Source organism: Protopterus annectens, chromosome 6.part0, assembly GCF_019279795.1.
Source record: "Protopterus annectens isolate FY-2018-M chromosome 6.part0, PAN1.0, whole genome shotgun sequence".
NCBI lineage: Eukaryota > Metazoa > Chordata > Ceratodontiformes > Protopteridae > Protopterus > Protopterus annectens.
This window is the reverse complement of record NC_056737.1, coordinates 729,799,261-729,818,793: the sequence shown is the minus strand read 5'-3', so window position 1 is coordinate 729,818,793 and position 19,533 is coordinate 729,799,261. Positions and strand designations below refer to the sequence as shown.

At 44.7% G+C, this 19,533-nt stretch overlaps 1 protein-coding gene across 1 annotated transcript in view; it reads left to right on the top strand.

Annotated features, from left to right (window-relative positions):
- The window catches only part of LOC122803889 (probable serine/threonine-protein kinase kinX), a 654,852-nt gene that overhangs the window by 470,085 nt on the left and 165,234 nt on the right, over positions 1-19,533 (top strand). Inside the window, exon 7 of the mRNA XM_044073571.1 lies at positions 15,746-16,158. Coding sequence (XP_043929506.1) covers positions 15,746-16,158 — 413 coding nt within the window. The remainder of the gene's footprint in view (positions 1-15,745; positions 16,159-19,533) is intronic.

Here is a 19,533-nt window from a genome sequence, read left to right as displayed (position 1 = left end):
GCCTTTACAAGACTTTCCTCAAGGGTATTTTCCACAGCAGGCCTCCCATCAGGCAGCCGGTGGAGGCATGGAATCTGTCCTGGTTTCTGCAGTTTCTTTCTCTGCCCCCTTTTGAGCCTGCTGCGACATGTGATCTAAAATTCCTGTCATGGAAATCCTTATTTCTGGTGGCTATCACCTCCGCCAGACGAATTTCTGAATTACAAGCATTATGTATCAGGAGCCCTTATCTGATCTTTCATAAGGACAGAGTATCACTTCGTACTAACCCATCCTTCCTCCCCAAAGTGGTTTCTGACTTTTCTATTAACCAGTCCATTGAGCTCCCTGTGTTCCTCTCAAATTACTCTAACAAGGGAGAATACTGCCTATATTCCTTGGATGTTCCTAGACAATTGCCTTTCTATCTGGACAGAACTAAATTCCTTCACAAGTCGGACCAGCTTTTCATTTCCTTTGTGGATCCTAGAAAGCGAGGTGCAGTATCGAAAGTTACTTTGTCTAAATGGCCCAGGGATTGCATTGCCTTCTCATATTCACTTACGGATAGAGCTAAGCCTGGCCAAAATAAAGCTCACTCAACTAGGGCTATTGCAGCATCAGTTGCCTTCCACTCTAGGGCCTCCATGGATGACATTTGTGCAGCTGCCATTTGGGCTTTGCCCCATACTTTTATCAAGCATTACAAATTGGATCTGATCTCCAGGGGAAGAGCAGCCTTTGGTTCAATGGTTCTCAGGAATGTTCTTCCATAAGGGCCACCCAGGTTCTCCAAGTAGCTGGGGACTCGGTCCCATCAGTGATGAATAGGAAGAAGATGAACAACTTCAGATAAAGAAGTTATGTCTTACCATAACATTCCATCTGAGTTGTTGATCTTCTTCCAGTCATCACACACTCCCACCAACCCCCTCCAAAGGTTCCTAGTGGAACTTCTGGGTCTTTGTTGTGTCTTAGGGTTTCTGCGCAGAGATGGACTCTTGACTTATTTCTTCTTCTATATGTTGCATGCAAACTCAATCTGAGGTAACTGGGTGAAGGGCATTGTGGGTAGCAGCTTAGCTCGAGAGTTTTTGATGCATGCAAGCTTGGTATAAGGTCGACTCTGTTCCGAGGGCTTGGAACCGAACCCATCAGTGATGACTGGAAGATGATCAACAACTCAGATGGACAGTTATGGTAAGACATAACTTCTTTTTTCACATTTGTTTTGACTGTTCCTCTGTTGCCTCTCATAAGCTCTGGAAAGCCTTTTTGAGAGGCACTCTTCTTTTAAGACCTCCCTTTAATAACCCTACTTCCCCATGGGACCTAAATCTGGTACTTCAAGAACTTACTCATTCCTCCTTTGAAGCAGCAGCTAAGTGTGTCCTTAAGTATCCTTCTTGGAAAAGAAGATTTCTTGCAGCCATTACTTCTGTCAGACGAATTCAAAGATTCAAGCCGTGTTTTCAGAATCCCCATACTTGATTTTTCACAAGGATAGAGTTACACTGCTAGCCAGTGCATCCTTTCTTCCTAAGCTGGTGTCAGAATCTGATATCAATCATTCCATTAATTTGTCAGTATTTTCCAAATTTTGCTAACAAAGGTGAAAACATGATGTTATGTAGTCCAATCTCGTCTTTATTCTTACCCATGGGTTTGGAGCCGAACCTCGGCTCTGACTCTGCCATTCTCTAGCTCGAAGTCTTCAATTGGCTCGTGGCGAAGAGGTATCCCATCATGCAACAGGTCTATTCCCTAGATCTCGTTTGCCTCTCGTTAAGCTCAGACGTGGTCTCTCTCTTGGCCGTGACTAAGTAGAATGTTTATAAAATTTTTGTAAACTGTTGACTTGTTGCTAAAAAAGCTGTTTTCATAGCTCTGTGTGTGTGTGGTGTTTTACTGCCTTTGTTTCTTTTGCTGTTTTTTGTGACCTTGTTGTTGGCCATTTTGGTATCCCGTTCGTTTCCTTTCCCCACGGGCTAGGCCCATTTAAGTTAGAGGACCTAGTGCATCCCTTTGTTTTCTGTGTGGTCTTTGGTTTGGAGCCCCATTCTGTTAGCATCTAGTGTGGTTGTGTCTGGCTAGTGGTGCTATCCTGCCTTTGTTTCCCTGGGCTAGGCCCGTTTAAGGACCTAGTCCTCCCTGTTGTTTTTCCCACTGGTTTCCAGGCTGTTTTAGTTGGAGGCTCTTTCTTGTGCGGAGTTAGTTGGGTCTAGTGTGTGTACTTGTTGCTCTGTTCCTTTCAGCATGTCCAAGGATTCTAAGGAACGCAGGCCTTCGGGCTTTAAAAAGTGTGTTGAATGCAACAATAATATGTCTTTAACTGATGGGCACTGTGCGTGTATTGCTTGGGGGCTATTCACCTCCAAGAATCCTGCTTGTTTTGCCATTCCTTCAGTCCCCGTGTCTTACAGAAGGGGAATAACAAGCTCATTTTGAAAAGACTGCTTAAACACTCCGAGGAGGACTTGGCTAAGTCTTCCAGTGCATTATTCTCTCCAGGTAAAAAGGACAAAGACTTCTAAGAAGCGCTCTCCAGCTCTGTCTGTTTCTTCAGAGCCGCCAGAGAAAGTTGCTAGAACAGCTTCTCCTTTGGTTCCATTGCCCTTGGTGCCAATAGAAGGTAGTCTCTTGACTACGTTCGTATGGGCTCCCAGCCTTTCTGAGCTGGTCACGGATATTTTTGTTCAGAGTTGGTCTCCTGTTATTCGACCGTTTTCTCCTTCATGCAAATCCCCTTCTGTAGGGTGATCCAGATCTCCTACATTATCCTCCAGGTCTTTCAGGACACTTTCCGATGAGGACTTTGATAGGGTGGTGAAGAAACTGCTTCAGTCATCGGTGTTGGCCAAATTGATTTTGGCTGTGACCCAGTCGGCTCCGGAGCCTATGGCCTCTTCATCCTTTGTTGTTCCTTCTCCGAGCCTTTCTCAGCTTTTGGAGCCAGAGTTGTTTGTTCCGTCGGGTGCTGTTAGGTCGGTTCCAGTAGCCTGGCCTGGCCTCTCAGTTCCGATTTTTGCTCCAACCCCGTGGGTTCCATCCACAAGGTCGAGGGTCCACAGTCCTCCGGTCAGACCCAAGGGGGAGGGATTGGACCGATCTTTGGTTCTGAGCCTTCCTCTCAGTGCTTTGGCTCGAGTGAGCTTGCACTCGACATCTGATTCGGACCTTGACTCCGAGGGTTACTATGGTTTCCTCTACAGCTAGTCGGCTCAGCCTTCGAGGTTATGAGGAGTGTGCTGGCCAGGTCGTCAACTGCATCCTAAGGCACAGATACTCTGCCCCCTCCAGCACCAATGTCAGTTTCGGATCATGCTCTATCAATGGGCAGCGAAGACCCTAAGCCTCACGATATCTCCACGAGTGGTCCCCAACTTTCTGACGTCTCCCTAGAGTTTTTGCCTGAGGAGTCCGCCAGAAAGAGATTGTATAAGAGGAAACACCTAGACTCCCCGGATGAGTCTCTCACGTCGGACACTGACCTTGAGGAGACAGAGGGGTCCCCCAAGTCGTCTTCTGAAGATCTCTTTTTCAGATATCCTGGAGATCTTAAAGCAGAGAGGCGGCTTGCCCTCCAAATCCCCTTCTGATGAGGAGTTGGTGTTCCTGAAGGCTTTTGGGTCATAAACCCCCGCCTCTTGGGTTTCTCCCCCTTTTGATGAGCTGCTAGATCCTGTCTGTTGAAAGGTGTGAGAAACTCCTGACACTGTGGAATTGGTCCCTAGGAGACCCAATAAGTTTTAGTCTGCCCCCTCTGACAAGGAATATCTAACTAAAGGCATTTCAGTAGAAGCCGTGGTGGTGGCGGCCACCAAGAAGGAATTTGCCGAAACTTTCTCTACCATCCATCCACCTAACGAGGAGTCCCCAGGCTATCGACAGGTATGGGAAGCGTGTGTTTACCTCAGCGGCCTTTACACTGCGGTCGCTGAACTACTTGATGCATTTTACAAGGCTCCAGCGAGATCTCCTAAAAGAGCTAGGAGATTCTCTACAGGGTAATATGTCTACCCTAAATTTTCTTACCATCTCTTCCATGAGGCTGATCTCCTACACAGTCGACGGAGCAAGTAGGGCAGCGGGTTCCGGAGTCTCTCTTAGGAGACACTCCTGGGTGCGCCTGTGCAATTTCGCTGAGGCCTTCAAGCCTATGCTCACCAACGCCCCCTTTATGGTTCATTGTTCGGAACCAAGGTGAAGGACCCACTCACTATGTGCGAACAAGAAGGAAAAACCCTGACTGCCGTGGGAGTCCATTTTTCCATGCCTTCTAGACCTTACCCCAAGGGCCAGAAGGGTGGAAAAATGTGGTACAGAAAGTCACAGAGGTTTTTTCAGGGCGCACAAAGTGATTCCACCTCCGGAGGCAGGGGAGGGGGTGGAAATTCAGGTAGACTCCGCCCTAGAGGCAGAGGAGGCCCGCGTAACCAGGGGGACTGTGATTCCTTTCTTGGTTCTCCCTACCAGCGCTCCTGAAGGGAGGACCGACTGTGTGTCTCTGGAGCCGATCGGGGTTGCATTTCTTTATACCTAGAAGCCTGGTAAGAAGTCACCCAAGAGTGGGTATTAAAGATAATTTCCAGAGGTTATCATATTCCCTTCTCTTCTCCCCCGCTAACCAAGAGAATCCCAGATGTTCCACACAGTCACAGGGATTCCGCAACTTTAGAAATAAAATTTGCTTTCAAAGGGAGCCATCCAGCCTGTCCCCACAGACCAAGTAGGATTAGGGACTTACTCCAGATTCTTTTTGGTGCCGAAAAGAACAGGGGACCTGAGACCCATTTTGAATCTCAGCCGATTGTACCTTCATGTACAGAAGTCCAAGTTCCGCATGGTCACCTTGCAGTCAATACTCCCTCTGTTAGGGAAAGATGTGTGGATGTGCTTCATCGACCTCAAAGATGCTTACTACCATTTCAAGATGGACAAGGCATCGAGAAGTCATCTATGCTTCTGGCTGGGAGCCAGTCATTTTCAGTTTCGCTCTCTACCCTTTGGTCTCACCACAGCCCTCAGGTTGTTCACCAAATGCGTGGCATTGGTAACGGCTCACTTGAGACATCAGGGATTCCAAGTGATGTTCTTCGTATTTCACTGTTGCAGTCATTACATTTGGATAATCTGCTGGCAGGTTGCTCTGAGTCAGCCTGAATAACAAAGTTTTGGGTCCTGCGTCGGTTGCTGTCTCCTCTTCCATTATGTCAGGTCGTCAGGGGTATAAAACATGCCACTGATGCCATTTTATTCTGTCTTTCTTGCCTCGTGGTGCCCGAAGCAGAAGCAGTTCGCAATGCCGGTCAGCCGACTCCTGAAATTTTCGTATTCGAGTTTCAGAACCGAAGTCTTCAAACTAAAGCTAAGTACCCCATTGGGTAAACTTTTTCTTGCTCCTTACCGATGTCAGTAAAAGTTAATAATTGCATTACTTGTGGGAAGCAAATACCTCATAAGGATGTTCACTTGTACTGTATTCCTTGCCTAGGCCCTGATCACAACGTGCCTTGCTGTCGGTTTTCTGCTAGATTTAACCAACACACTATTAAGTGTCTGTATATTTTTGCTTCTAAATATTTTGGGTTACGATTGAACTATCCTGAAATGTCGTCTGTTAGCAATCCGACTACCGGAATTCACAATAAAATGCAAGGTAAAAGACGGAGACAGAATGTCGAGGTCCAGAACTGACGACAAAGCTTCTAAGCCAGTCGCCGGTACTCAGTGAGGTGCTTTCGCAGCCCTGATACCAGTTACTTTTGAGGCGCAGGCCTCTACCAAGACCCATTCGGAGTTCGGTATGCCGTGAGATTCTCAGAGTATTGAACCCGTGGATGTCTTTCTCTTGGATGGGTCTGGAGCCGATGAGCAGGCACCGGCTTCTGAGGGTGTTTTCAGGCCTCAACATTTTTATATTAAACCGATGCCAGCAACAAAAACAAAATCAAATTCTATGTCTAAAAAACAACGCATGAGCCACGTGCTCAGGCCCCTATGCCTAAAAAACAGATCAAAATGTCTGAGGATTTAATTACCTTGATCGTGGGTTCCCAACCGCCCCCTGCTAAGAGGCCTAGGCAAGTTACTGATTATGAATCTTCAGATCAGGTTTCCATTTCTTCTGATTACTCTTCTGATCAGGAATTTTCTATTCCACCGTATGAGGATTCTAATGCAGAGGAATCCATCCTATCTGCATCTCCTCCTGAGGATTACTCTTTTGGAGAGACTTTGCATACTTTAAGGGAACATTTTCACTGGGAGAGTCGGGATTTCTCTGAATAAAAAAAAGAGTCTTAGGGATTTCCTTCTTCCTCAGCATAGGCCTTTGGCAATACCTCCTGTATTAGACATCGTTGATGTGTTCTCGGAATCAAGCATGGCTCCTAGTAAGCCAGACAGATATTACAGGGTACCTGACGCCCACAAATTTCTTTTCAAAAATCCTGCTGCTGATCCTGAGACTATTTCTCAGGGTCACAAGGGTGTTGAGGCTTCTACTGCCAAAAATCCTACCCCTTCTGATAGAGATTCTAGGGCCATGGATAGATGGGGTAAGAGTTACAGGATTTATTGCATTCAGCAGAACAGGTTGGAAAGCATACTTTGCAATGTGGTTTTGATTCCTTGGAGGCCTCTTGTAGGGCTGCCGTTAATGGATCTGTGATCAGAAGGCATGCCTGGCTCAAGGAGCAAAGTCTGCCTGATCATGTTAAAGCTAAATTGTTGGATGCCCCTTTGCAGCATGATACTCTGTTTGGTAATAAGGCAGAAGAGGTTTTAAAGAAAATGGAAGACAAAGCTAAATTTATGCAAACTGTAAACGATTTCTTGCAAGTGCAGCCACCCAGGTTCAGTAGGCACTGGCCTACTAAAAATTGGTCCTTTCCTGTGTCCAACAGAGCCACTCGGGGCCAACCCAAACGCTCAAAAGGCTCCAGATATCAATGACAGGGTTCTTACAGGTCAAAGCAATGGGGTGCCTCTACCTCCAGATTTGGAGGAAGCAAAGCACAACCCTACAGTAAGCAGTCTCAATGACTTTCCTCTACCATCTCCAAGCACTTATCTTTTGGCAGCCCCCTTTGGGGGGAAACTATCATGTCATGCTCGAAATTGGCAGTTAATTACCCAAGACAAGTGGGTATTAAACATAGTATCCCAGGGGTACAGATTTCATTTCCATACTTCGCCAATTCCAAACGGATTGCCGGATTTGCCACAAAACCAGTGGACAGAAGCCAAGAAACAAGTCATGTCCCTCATGGATATGGGGGTATTCAACTGGTACCAGAAAAGGAAAAAAGGGCAAGGTTTTTATTCAAGACTTTTCCTGGTACCCAGAAAAGATGATTCATGGTGTCCGATACTGGACTTATCGATTCTGAACACGTTCCTGGACATTCCAAAATTCAAAATGCTGTCTTTACAACAGCTACTGCCTATGCTAGGCAAGAATGCTTGGTTAGTAACTCTAGAATTAAGAGGCATACCTGCATATCCCAATAAGGGAATCGTGCAGAAGATACCTCTGCTTTAAAGCAGGCTTTTTGCAATACCAATTCTCTGCACTGCCCTTTGGCTTATCTACTGCGCCCAGGGTCTTTACAAAGTGCCTGGCACCAGTAATTGCATTCTGCAGACAAACATTCAAATTTATCCTTATCTGGACGATTGTCTCATTCAAGCAGAGGACAAGGACACTCTTCTTCAACCTCTGGCATTTGTAAAAAGGCTTCTAGCATGCCTAGGGTACACCATAAACGAAAAGAAATCACAACTGGTACCCTCTCAAATAATTATATTCCTGGGTGCAAGCTTGAATGCAACTGCTCAGATGGCTTACCTCACACCAGACAAACAAAGGCAACTGACAGCATAGTTCAAACAAATGGCAACAAAAACCCAGTTATCTGCAAGGCAAATTCTGCTGGCTTTGGGGTTCATGGCATCCTGCGTTCTACTATTTCCATATGATGCGAGACTGCATATGAGGAAACTTCAATGATACCTAAAAAGTTTATGGAGTCAACATTGTCACAGCCTGGAAACAATGATTCCTCTTATTCCCTGCCTACAACAGGAGTTTCTTTGGTGGGCAGAGACATGTCACCAAAACAAGGGATTGTCATTCACTCTACCCCCTGCCACCCAAACCCTAACTACAGATGCATCAGACTATGTTTGGGGAGCCCACCTGGCAGGGAGATGCATTCAGGGCAAATGGAGCCCAAACCAAATGCATCTGCATATCAACCAGAAAGAAATGCTAGCTGTTCAGAATGCTCTGATAGCCTTCAAGGACTTACTTCATCCAGGACAACTACTGATAAAGATGGACGACACCACAGTTATGGGGTACATAAACAATCAGGGGGTACACATTCCTACCCCTTTTGCAGAGTAGCCATGGCCTTGTGGAACACATCCTTGACTTACCAAATACATCTTCAGGTTCAATTCCTGCCAGGAAAGCAAAATACTCTGGCAGATGACCTAAGCAGAAATCTTATGGACCCGCACAAATGGAAACTGGATCCACAAATCTTCAGCATGTTAACACAGAAATGGGGGAGCCCAGACAGATCTTTTTGCCTCTCCCCAAAATTATCAGTTGAACAAATTCTGCACAAGAACTTATCATAAAAAAGCATGGAAAGTGGGTGCTGTATCCTTCAGCTGGAAAAAACTATCAGTCTATGCCTCTACTCTCCAAGGTCTTACTAAAAGTCAAACCGGAAAAAACAAAAATGATCCTAATTGCTCCAGACTGGTCTCGCCAGCACTGGTACCCACTTCTAAGGAATATGTCGCACCTTCCTCCATGGTACTTTCCTCAAATACCTCCTCTACTGTCTCAGCAGAACTATCAAATTCTTCACACTCTGCTCCAAACTCTGAATCTTGCAGCATGGCTAATCAACTAATTATTCAAATACCACCTCTCAGTAAATCTGTGATGGATGTCATTTTGGAAGCCAGAAGGCCTAGTACTAGAAAATCATATGCTGATAAATGGAAGAGATTCTGTGCTTGGAACCAAGCACAAGGAATAGATTCAGCAAAGCCCAATCTTCCTCAGATTTTACAATACTTGACTGAGATGCTTGACAAGGGCCTATCTTTTTCTTCAATAAAAATCTATGCCTCTGCCAATCTCTGCTCATTACAACGCAGAGCCCTCCCCTCTTTTCCCATCCACTGCTTAAGCAGGATCTTAGAGGGGCCAAAATTTTAAAGTCTCCCAGGAGAGCACCAACTCCTGCATGGGACCTCAGTTTTGTGCTGGAAAAACTCACCCTGCCTCCATTTGAACCAGCAGCTACTGCGGATATAAAATTTCTATCTTGGAAAACAGCTTTTCTTTTGGCAGTCACTTCAGCAAGAAGGGTTTCAGAACTACAGGCTCTCATGGCCATGGAGCCTTTCAGTATATTTTATCCGGACAGGGAGGCCCTCAGGACCGATCCTTCTTTTATGCCCAAGGTGGTATCCAGTGTGGCTCTTAACCAGACCGTTCACCTGCCAACATTTTACCCAAATCCACAGAACAAGGGGGAGTGGATTCTGCATTCATTGGATGTTCACAAACAACTAAGATTCTACTTAAACAGGACCAAATCTCTAAGAAAGTCTGAGCAACTAATGGTAGCATTTGCTGCAGGATCAGAGGGGAAGGCTATATCAAAGCAGACTATTTCTAAATGGATAAGCCACTGCAGTCGTTTCTGCTATTTACACCATGGTAAACCTGTGCCCAAGGGGATCCGATCGCATTCCACCAGGGCTGCCTCTACTTCAGCAGCTTTTTTCAGAAGGGTCCCAACCAAAGACATTCTAGAAGCTGCTACTTGGAGCTCTGTTCATACCTTCACAAAGCATTATCATTTACCTCTCTTCTCTAAATCCAGGGCAGGCTTTGCCACTGCAGTCCTGCAGGGCCTTATAGCCGCTCCTAATGCTGTTTAGTTCCATCCTCCCATCCATAACTTTGGGATTCTACCCAAATGGTAATGACTTCAACAGTGAAACACGAAGAACAGTAGTACAGTTGTGTACACTTGCCATAAATGCAGATGTTCGCGTGTATTCACTGTTGCAGTCCAGGTTACCCACCCGCCATCCCCCATTCTATACCTTTTCTTTCCTTCACTGTACTCAAGCCTTTGTGGTGTATTTGCTTTTAGTTGAAGGTAAAGTTTGTTTCGAAAAGTGCATTTGTATATTTACAATTTATTTAGATATATATTTTTGCTCCCCTTTTGGGGGGCACCTGACATCTGGGGCAAGAAAAACTGAATAAATTGGCGTCTGCTTCATGTTTTATATCCCTGATGACCTGACATCATGGAAGAGGAGACCGCAACCGATGCAGGACCCAAGACTTTATTATTCAGGCCGACTAAGGGCAACCTGCCGGCAGGCTACCCAAATGTAATGACTGCAACAGAGAATACACTCGAACATCTACATTTATGGTAAGTGTACACAACTGTACATTTCCGTACCTAGACGACTGGCTCCTTTCTACCACCACCAGGCATCTACTGTTACAGACCAGGGACGCCACTATTACACTGTGCCAAAGGTTAGGGATTACTTTATATTGGGAAAAATCTGCCTTGTTGCCCTCGCAGCTTGTCACTTTTATTGGCACCAAACTAGATACGGTGCTCATGAGGGCCTTCTTACCAGAAGAGAGAATTTAGGCTCTGCAACAGCAGGTCGGTCTATGCCTTACTACCATTGAGGAAGGTCAAGGCAAACGTGGTCCTCAAGTTGTTATGAACCATGGCTGCCACAATCATGTTAGTTCCCCTTGCCAGACTACACATGAGGGTTATTCAGTGGCTGCTTTTCGTCCAATGGTCACTACAGCATCTTCCACTCTACCATTCTATTCTGATTACCGACACTTGCAAGGGGGGATCTACGATGGTGGCTTCAGGCCAACAATCTCAACGTGGGCAAGCCTTTTGTCCCATCACCTCCAGTTGCCAAGGTGACCACGGATGCCTCCCAGATCGGGTGGGGGGGCATTATCTTGGCATGACTGTCCAAGGCACGTGGCAGGATCACGAGACTCATTTGCATATCAATGTCTTGGAGATGAGAGCAGTGCTGTTAGCGTTGCAAGCACTTCAGATCTTTCTCCCTCTAGGGATAATTGCAATCCACTCAGACAACATGTCAGTGGTATGGTACCTGAACAAACAGGGAAGAACAAAATCATACCCCCTTTGCAGGGAGGCACTTCGAGTTTGGCAGTGGGCGGTGTCTTCCCAACGTTTTCTGGTTGCAATGCATATACTGGGGAAGTCCAACGTGATTGCAGACAGGCTGAGCAGAGCTTATCCTAATGCCTCATTAGTGGTCCTTGAACAATCATGTTGCGGAAGATATTTTCCACAGATGGGGGTCAGCCTTGCTGCACTCCATTTGCCACCCCCCTCAATGGCAAATGCAGCAGCTATTTTACCCTTATCCCCCCTGGAAGGGGAGACATCCAGGGACGCTCTGGCTCAGGATTGGCCCTCCGGTCTTCTCTGCGCTTTTCCACCGTTACCTCTGATATCAAAGGTCATTCAGAAAGCACAGTCTTTGGGAAGCAAAATGATCCTCCTTGCCCCATATTGGCCTCATCCAATTTGGTTTCCCTTTCTTCAACCCTATCTAATGGACAAGCCCTGGATTCTGTACCCAGCTCCAGATCTGCTGACTCATATTTCAGGACAGTTTCTTCCCTCCATCCAGACCTTCATGTTGACAGCTTTGCTGCTCCAGTTCCGTCCTTATTCAGGCTTCATGATTTTTCCCCGGTAGTGGTCCATATTCTATCATCTTCCCGCAAGCGTTCTACCAGGAAGATTTATTCCAATAAGTGGAAGAGATTTTCTAGTTGGGCCCATGAGAGACATATTTTATCCTTATACAGCGCCTATTTCGGCAATATTGGAATTTCTTTCTCAACTTTTCAGTCAGGGGTCAGCTGCAGCAAACATTAAAGTGCAATTGGCAGCGATTTCTACCTTTCACGTTGCTAATGAGCCCAGTATTATGGCTCATAGGCTTTGTAGGGCTTTTCTGAGGCGGACATTGTTACTCTGACCTCCAGTCTTTGATCCAGTGATGCCATGGGACCTCAGTTTTGTACTACAGAAGTTCACCTCAACTCCCTTTGAGGCCGCAGCTACGTGTAACATTAAAGTCTTGTCATGGAAGACAGTATTATTGGTAGCCATAACTTCAGCTAGGCGGGTCTCTGAACTCCAAGCATTATCGATTAGGCCACCTTATTTGGTGTTTCACGAAGATAGGGTCTCCTTAAGAACCAACCCTTCCTTTGTTACGAATGTTGCATCTGTTGTCAGTATCAACCAGTCCATTGAGTTGCCTATGTTTTTTCCTGAATTCTCCAACAGGACAGAATTTAAGTTACATCAGCTAGATGTTCATAGACAATTGCTTTTCTATTTACATAGGACAAAAGATTTCAGGAAATCAGATCAAATGTTTGTCTCATTTTCAGTCTCTAGACTTGGGGCTCCTGTTTCTAAGGTAACCTTTTCTCGCTGGATCTCCGATTGCATCTCATTCATTTATGCTTCCAATGGCAGATAATTACCCCTTAAAGTGAAGGCTCATTCTACACGATCTGTGACCATCTCAACTGCGTTCCAGGCTAGGATGTCTATGAATGATATTTGTGCTGCAGCAACATGGGCTTCGCCTCATACCTTTATTAGTCACTACAAATTAGATCTGGTCAGATCTTCCACAGTGCTCAAGAGTATTTTTCACTGAGCCACCCAAGATCAAGGTGCTAGGGACGCTGTCCCATGAGTAAAAATGAAGGTGAGATTGGACTACATAACATCAAGAAGTTATGTACTCACCATAACGTTCGATGTATGTAGTTCATCTCGCCTTACATTCTTACTAACCCTCCCTCCTTCCCCTCCTGGAGGATCTGGAGGTATTGTCAGTAGGTGTCAGTAGTCCTTTCTTAACAGAGCTATACCAGGTAAAACAAGGTTGGTAACTGGATAGTGACCAAACATTAGCTTATTGACACAGGGCTTTACGGTGGGCAGACTGGCCAAAAGGGGCACATGTATTCTTCCGATCATTAGCATGGGTCCTTGGTGTAGGTCAAAGTAGGCCTTGTCCTCAAATCACTCATCACTGGCAAATACCCATGTCTAGTTTTGGAGATATTGGTCAACATGACCGAATCATCTGCAGCCATATTTTACAGTGGTGAATGGCTAGCCCTGCCATGGCACACTGTGATCCATGTTCTATTGTGAGGATGCTGTGCACCACAGTATATTCCCTCAAATTGTTGGTCTATACAACTCTTCTCCATATTGGACACTAAAGACCGTGCGGCCGTCTACAGCTCCATTCTTTGGTGAGTTTGAGATGGAAATGCTTAGCATGGTTTTTCTGAGGTGGTAGGAACCCCACAGAGACCCAGGGAGCGCATGCAAACTCCAAGTAGGCATTCACTGGAGGTCAGGATTATATCTTTTACCTTCTGCATGGGAGGTGAAGACCTTAACCATTAATGCCAACTGGCGTAATATCTTTTAGGCTATATATAAATGTGTCTGAAAATTGGAAACTAGATTCAGAAATGTGGGCTTTACCTCATTTGCCAGTGGAACTGCAAATAAGCCAGGGAAGATCCATTGCATAGTGTTTAAGTCACAGGCAAGGAAGTGATGATGATACTTAGCACTTTTAACCACATATGGGGGGAAGAGAGAAAATGTTGGTCTTGGAAAAAAACTTCCAAGTATATTGCAAGCCAAAGACAAATCTTCCATAAGAAAGGCATATTGTCACTTGAAATTGAGGTACTCAAAAGGTAGTGGATAGCTTGTGACTGAAATTAAACGCAACAAAAGATTGCAAAGTTTAGCGTCTTTCATGACTTGTGTTGAATTTGTTTATGCATTCTCAAAAGACATGATAAAGGTCATAAAAGAAAATAAGAGACCTAGTACTAGGAAGTTCTACTTAATAGACTGAGTTTTTTTTCCTGTGGAACCCAAGGATGAGACAGGACCTCAATCTAGTAGGAGAATTTCTGATTGCACATTGATTATATCTGAGGTATTTGATGCAGGATTAATGTATGCCTCAGGAAGACAGATTAACTATTTCAGCCTGTCTACCCATGGATATGCCCCCGCCCCCCTTCAGCCTGACAGGCAAGTTTCTCTAAGGAGTCCTCTGCTTGAGACCCATAAGGAGAACACTGACAGCACTGTGGGACTTGTACCAGGTTTCGAGCACATCGTTCAAATTTTGTTTGAACTAGTAGCCAATTGCAGCTCTCTCTTTCTTAAAAATGGGAGCTACTTTTATGTATCAGGGCTGTCCCACTCTAGTTGTGATGCAGAGAATGTATCAGAAACATCTCTGGCATGGGGATGTTTGAGCTCTATTTCTTCATGTGGATGTGATCATAGTATCTCTTCCATAAGAACAAAAGTAACTTGCATAATATCCACTTTTAACAAGAAAGGTTATAAAAATGGCCTTGAACCACTCTATCCACTTGCTAGTAGTTTTCTTCTTTTCTTCCAGTATGTGTGTTGGGGGGGGGGGGGTCCGCACTCCTTAAATGTCCAGAAACAATTGGGATACTGCATATATAGAAGTGAGGGCATAAAAATATTGATCAACTGTTTGTGTCTTTTACTACCTATCGAAGAAGATATGTCCAAGTACTATCCCTTTGTATTGTGTTTTAGTATTCTGCACAGGGGAGACTGAAAGATCATGTCAGGCCACTTTCTGTTAGAGTTAGTGCCTTTATTGTGTGGGGTAAGCATCTAAGCTATCTATAGCTCTTTGGTGGTCTTTACATGCCTTCTCCAAACATTGCAGGTTTGACAGTCTACTGTTTGGCAGTGCACGTTTTGCTACTGTAGTCCAGCAGTACATTCTGCAACCTCCACTAAGGAATCAGGTAAACTCTGAATAAGAATACTGAGCTTCTGCAATCATTCCAGAGCTGTCTTCAGCAGTGATCCAGGCAAAGAACTTAGTAGTTGTGTAAAAAAAAAAGTACTGTCGATGTTGAAGTAGAATTACTGTTGCATTATAGTTTCCTTTTCTCCCACCCCCTCTGATGCAAGATATCCAAGGGCTGGGGTAGGTATCAGTCCTCTTCTACCCCTTCCAATATCTGCCAGTCTGTTGGGTATTCTCCTAGTCCAGATTACTCTGGAAATGGATTTATTTTGCCTGACTAGCATAGGCCAAGGAGGACAGATAGGGCTTTTGCTAACATGGGTCCTTGTAAGAGCAGTGAATGCTGTCATTTTGGGTACCTCGGCAAGGATGCGCTAAAGATTGCATGGACTGAAATCCAATTTTATTCTCCTGACCAATGCTCCTGGGAGGGAGGTGTCTGCCAGCTGAAATGGAAAGGTGCAAACCCTGGATGTTTGGCCAGACATTGTACCTTGCCTGTGCTAGAAATCCAAAAGACTGTGACTGCAACAGTGTCTTCTTTGAACATCTACTACTAGAGCTTCTTAAAGCATTTGTACAGTCTGTTATAATGTCTTTTTCAATGCAGTAATTCTATTTCATGGGAGTGACCAGGTTTATAAATGCTGCTTCAGTTGTGTTAAATATTTACGATGCATATTTTAATACTGCAGAATTAAAATTATGGCTTAACACTTAATTTTATTTGTAAGTTTGGTAATTTTCCTCCCTTTTTGTCTCCCTCCCTCAGGGAAATCTTTATGATAGAGTTGATGAACTTCATAACATTGCAGAGATGCAATCGGAATTGCCTTCAGTTGATTTAGTTGTCAAAACTTGCCAGAATGTATATGATGGTGATGCAGAGCGGATATCTGATCCTCAGCAGGATACGTCTGTTGAAGTAGGGCTGTTTCAGTGTAGTGGTGCCGTGGAGAATGCATCAGGAGCATCATTGTCTACAGTAGCAGAAGAAACAGAAGAAAAATGTCAGACTGCTGCTGGTCATTCAAAACGCAAGGGTCGTATTTCATTTGCCCCTCAACATTTTGTATTTCAGCCACTTGAAGGAATTTCATCTTATAAGTTTAACCCTATGACACCTCACAGTACAGAGAAATTCCTTTCTCCTTGCTTTACGTGGAGTCCATTGGAAGCAAAACGGTAAGAATGTCTCATTTTTATATTTAAATGTTTTTTTTCCTTCCTTGTTTTTATTGCTTAAACATTGTGCATTTCCCTCTTAATACTGGATTATTGGCAATCATTTGTTTTGTCTTGTAGGTTTATCTTTTCATTTGCTATTGGCAAGTTTTTTCGGTGCCACTATTTATGTGGGAACAGCAGAGAATTCTTTGTCAAGGTGGTATCTGCACAGGTAGAATGGCATCATTCTACCTGTGCAGATACCAGCTTGACACGAAGAATTCTCAGCTTGATGACCATCAGAATGTTTATTGTGTCATTTGTTCTGCAGAGGATGTCAGTGTTGTAGCAAGTTGATGCCACCAAGTAGCTGGTGTCACACCAGTGTCACCGGACCCTGGATTTGATGCATATCTCATTCCTTTAGCTGATCCTGCAGAGGGTTCTGACAGTTGATGCCTACTTGTCAGGATGAGAAACCTATCGCAATGCTTTTATGGTTCAAAAGACATAGACTTTTATGGAAGAAAAGGGATTCCCATCATCCGTAAGGAGGAAAGCACATCCCTCCTTTTTCTGAAAACCTTTCAGGCAAAGGTGCATTTTGGTCTCTTAATTCCAACAGCCAGTTTGTCATATATGACAGGTAAGGGGTTCATAGGTTCATATGATGATACTAGGCTATTGGCCTGGAGGCCGTTATAAGCCTAGCCAAGAATTGCACCCATGTTCCCACAAAGCACCTGTTTCCCCTGTCCAGCAGGGTCACAGGTGGGATCCCAGGGATGTATTTTCTGTTTCCCATCCAGTCATCCAGGTTCCTCTTAGAGGGCTAGAGAGGTACTCTGACATAGAGGGAGTCTATTCCCCAGACGGGGGAGGCTTTGGGACACAAATCTATCCCTCCAACAAGTTTTATTAACGTCACAGACCAGGTTAAGGCCTTGCATGCTAGTTGCGCGAGTGGAGTTTGTTTTGCGGATATTTATTTTATTTATTTAGCATTTGTTAACCGGGAAAGTCCGATTTGGAACAAAGCCAATTTTCAGAGGAGGCCCAGGAAGAAACGCTTCATATGCATGTCTTTCTAATGTGGGAGGACACCCACGAACGCAAGGAGGACATGCAGACTCCACAAAGAAGGCACCCAAGCCAAGAATCGAACCAGAGAACCTTTTACTGTGAGGCGATGACGCTACCGCTGCACCACTTCCTCCGGCCTGGGATATGCAGCAACTCCATCAAGGCTGGATCTGAAATAGCCTTATATGCCAGACACAGGTCACCTCTGAGCAGTCTGTATGAGACTGAGTAGAGGGATAGGGCTTTTAGTCTGTATGTATAGGACAGATGTTTGAGACCCTGGATTTTCCTGATCAGGAACCTCTCTGGTCTGTCCAACTGCTGCATATACTTGGCAAGTACATGTCAAAGGGGGCATTGTACTCTATAATGGGTCTGATAAGGAAGGCGTACAGGGATGTTATGACCACCTTGTTCCTGAATGAAATACCCTTATTTATGTGGTGGGCCAAGTAGAAAGCCTTCTGTACAACGAAGGGAACGTGGTGGACAAATGTCAGGTTGCTGTCAACCTGGGTGCCCAAGTCTCTCATGACTGATGGCATGGTTAGTAAGTTGTTATTAATGTGATAGTGGGGATGACATTTTCCCCAAAAGGGGGATAATGATACGTTTCATGGCATTTAGTTTGAGGCCATGCTTCTGGCACCACTCACTAGTTTGGGTAAGACCCTCTTGGAGGATGTTCATGTCACTAGGGGAATTTAAGACTGTGCCCATCTTGCAGTCATCTGCAAACGTAGTCAGCCACAGATCACTGGTTTTGGTTTACACCTCAGAAAAATATATCCCAAACAGTAGAGGCCCCAAGACCAATCCTTGGGGTACACCGCTTGTTATGTGTCTACTACTTAGAGGAGTATTCCCTTACTTTGAGTGGGTTCTATTGGTGAGTCAGTTTGTTACCCATCTGGTAACATCAGGTTGATGCCTAGCTGGAAGAGTTTATCTGTTATGCCCGAGTGGAGAATAGTGTCAAAGGCTTTGGCTAGGTCAAGGTAGACTGTGTGCACCATCTTCCCCTCATCTATGGCTTTGGTGACTTTTTTGAAGAAGCTTACCAAGTTTAAGTTTAACAGGCATGATTTCGGTTTGACAAAAAAACAAACTGTGTTGGGTCAAGTGTTTGGAGGTTGCCAATGTCCTTGTTTATAAGGTCCATGATAATGCATTCCATGGCCTTGCAGATCAGATTAGTTAGGCTGATGGGCCTATAATTGCATGGGGCAGTGGATGCTCCACCTTTGTGTAGAGGGATGACAGTAACAGTGGCCATCCTCCATTCAGCCGGGGTGAAGCTGGTGCTCAGTCTTTTTTGAATAGGGTGTCTAATAGAGCTGAGAGCTCATGCCGGAGTTCATGTAGAATACAGCCAGGGATGTTATCTGGTCCCATGGAGCCTGTATTTTTTGCCTTTGAGAGGGCATTAAGGACCTGCTCCCTGGTGATGAGGGGAGATAGGCAGGTGCTGGGGATGTCCTGGATTACTGATGGAGGGATGGGGGGGGTGAAGTTTTTACTGAACCTGTCTGCCAGGTTGTGTGTATGTGTGTGTGTGTGTCTCTCTCTATATATATATATATATATATATATATATATATATATATATATATATATATATATATATATATATATATATATGTATATAGATATAGATATATACACACACATACATACAGAAACGCTATATATAAATTCGAGTGCAAATTGGCCATATCCACCAAGGACAATCACAAGGCCTCCTTCACATATGTCCACAATCTGAAAGGCAACACCCAAATAAATGGTGGTCAATTGGGTATAGGATCTGTCATTAGGAAATATGCATGGCTGATGAAACAACCTCTCCCCGATCATGTCAATTCTAAATTATTTGGTGCACCCTTGGATAAGGACCGCTTATTTTGAGAAAAAGCAGAAGAGGTGCTTTAAAAGATGTAAGACAAAGGAAAATCTATGCAAACAGTAAAAAATTTCCTTTAGGTACAACCTCCTAGGTTCAAAAGAAATTTTTCCTCAAAACACTGGTCTTTTTCTGCACCTAGCAGATGGGGCAAGGTAAGCCCCGCAGGGACAGACCACCCAGACTCCCACCCCGGGGACAGCAGACAACCAAACAGTGGACCACTCCCACTCCAAAGGTAGGGAGTTCTAAGCCATCCATTTATGGCAACAATTCTCAATGACTCCCTGTTCTCCCTCTGCCCTCTTTTCGCTTACTAAAAACTAGAAGGGAAGGCTCTCCATCTGCAAAGAAAATTGGCTTTCTGTAACAAAGGACGAATGGGTCTTAAAGATCATTTTTCAGGG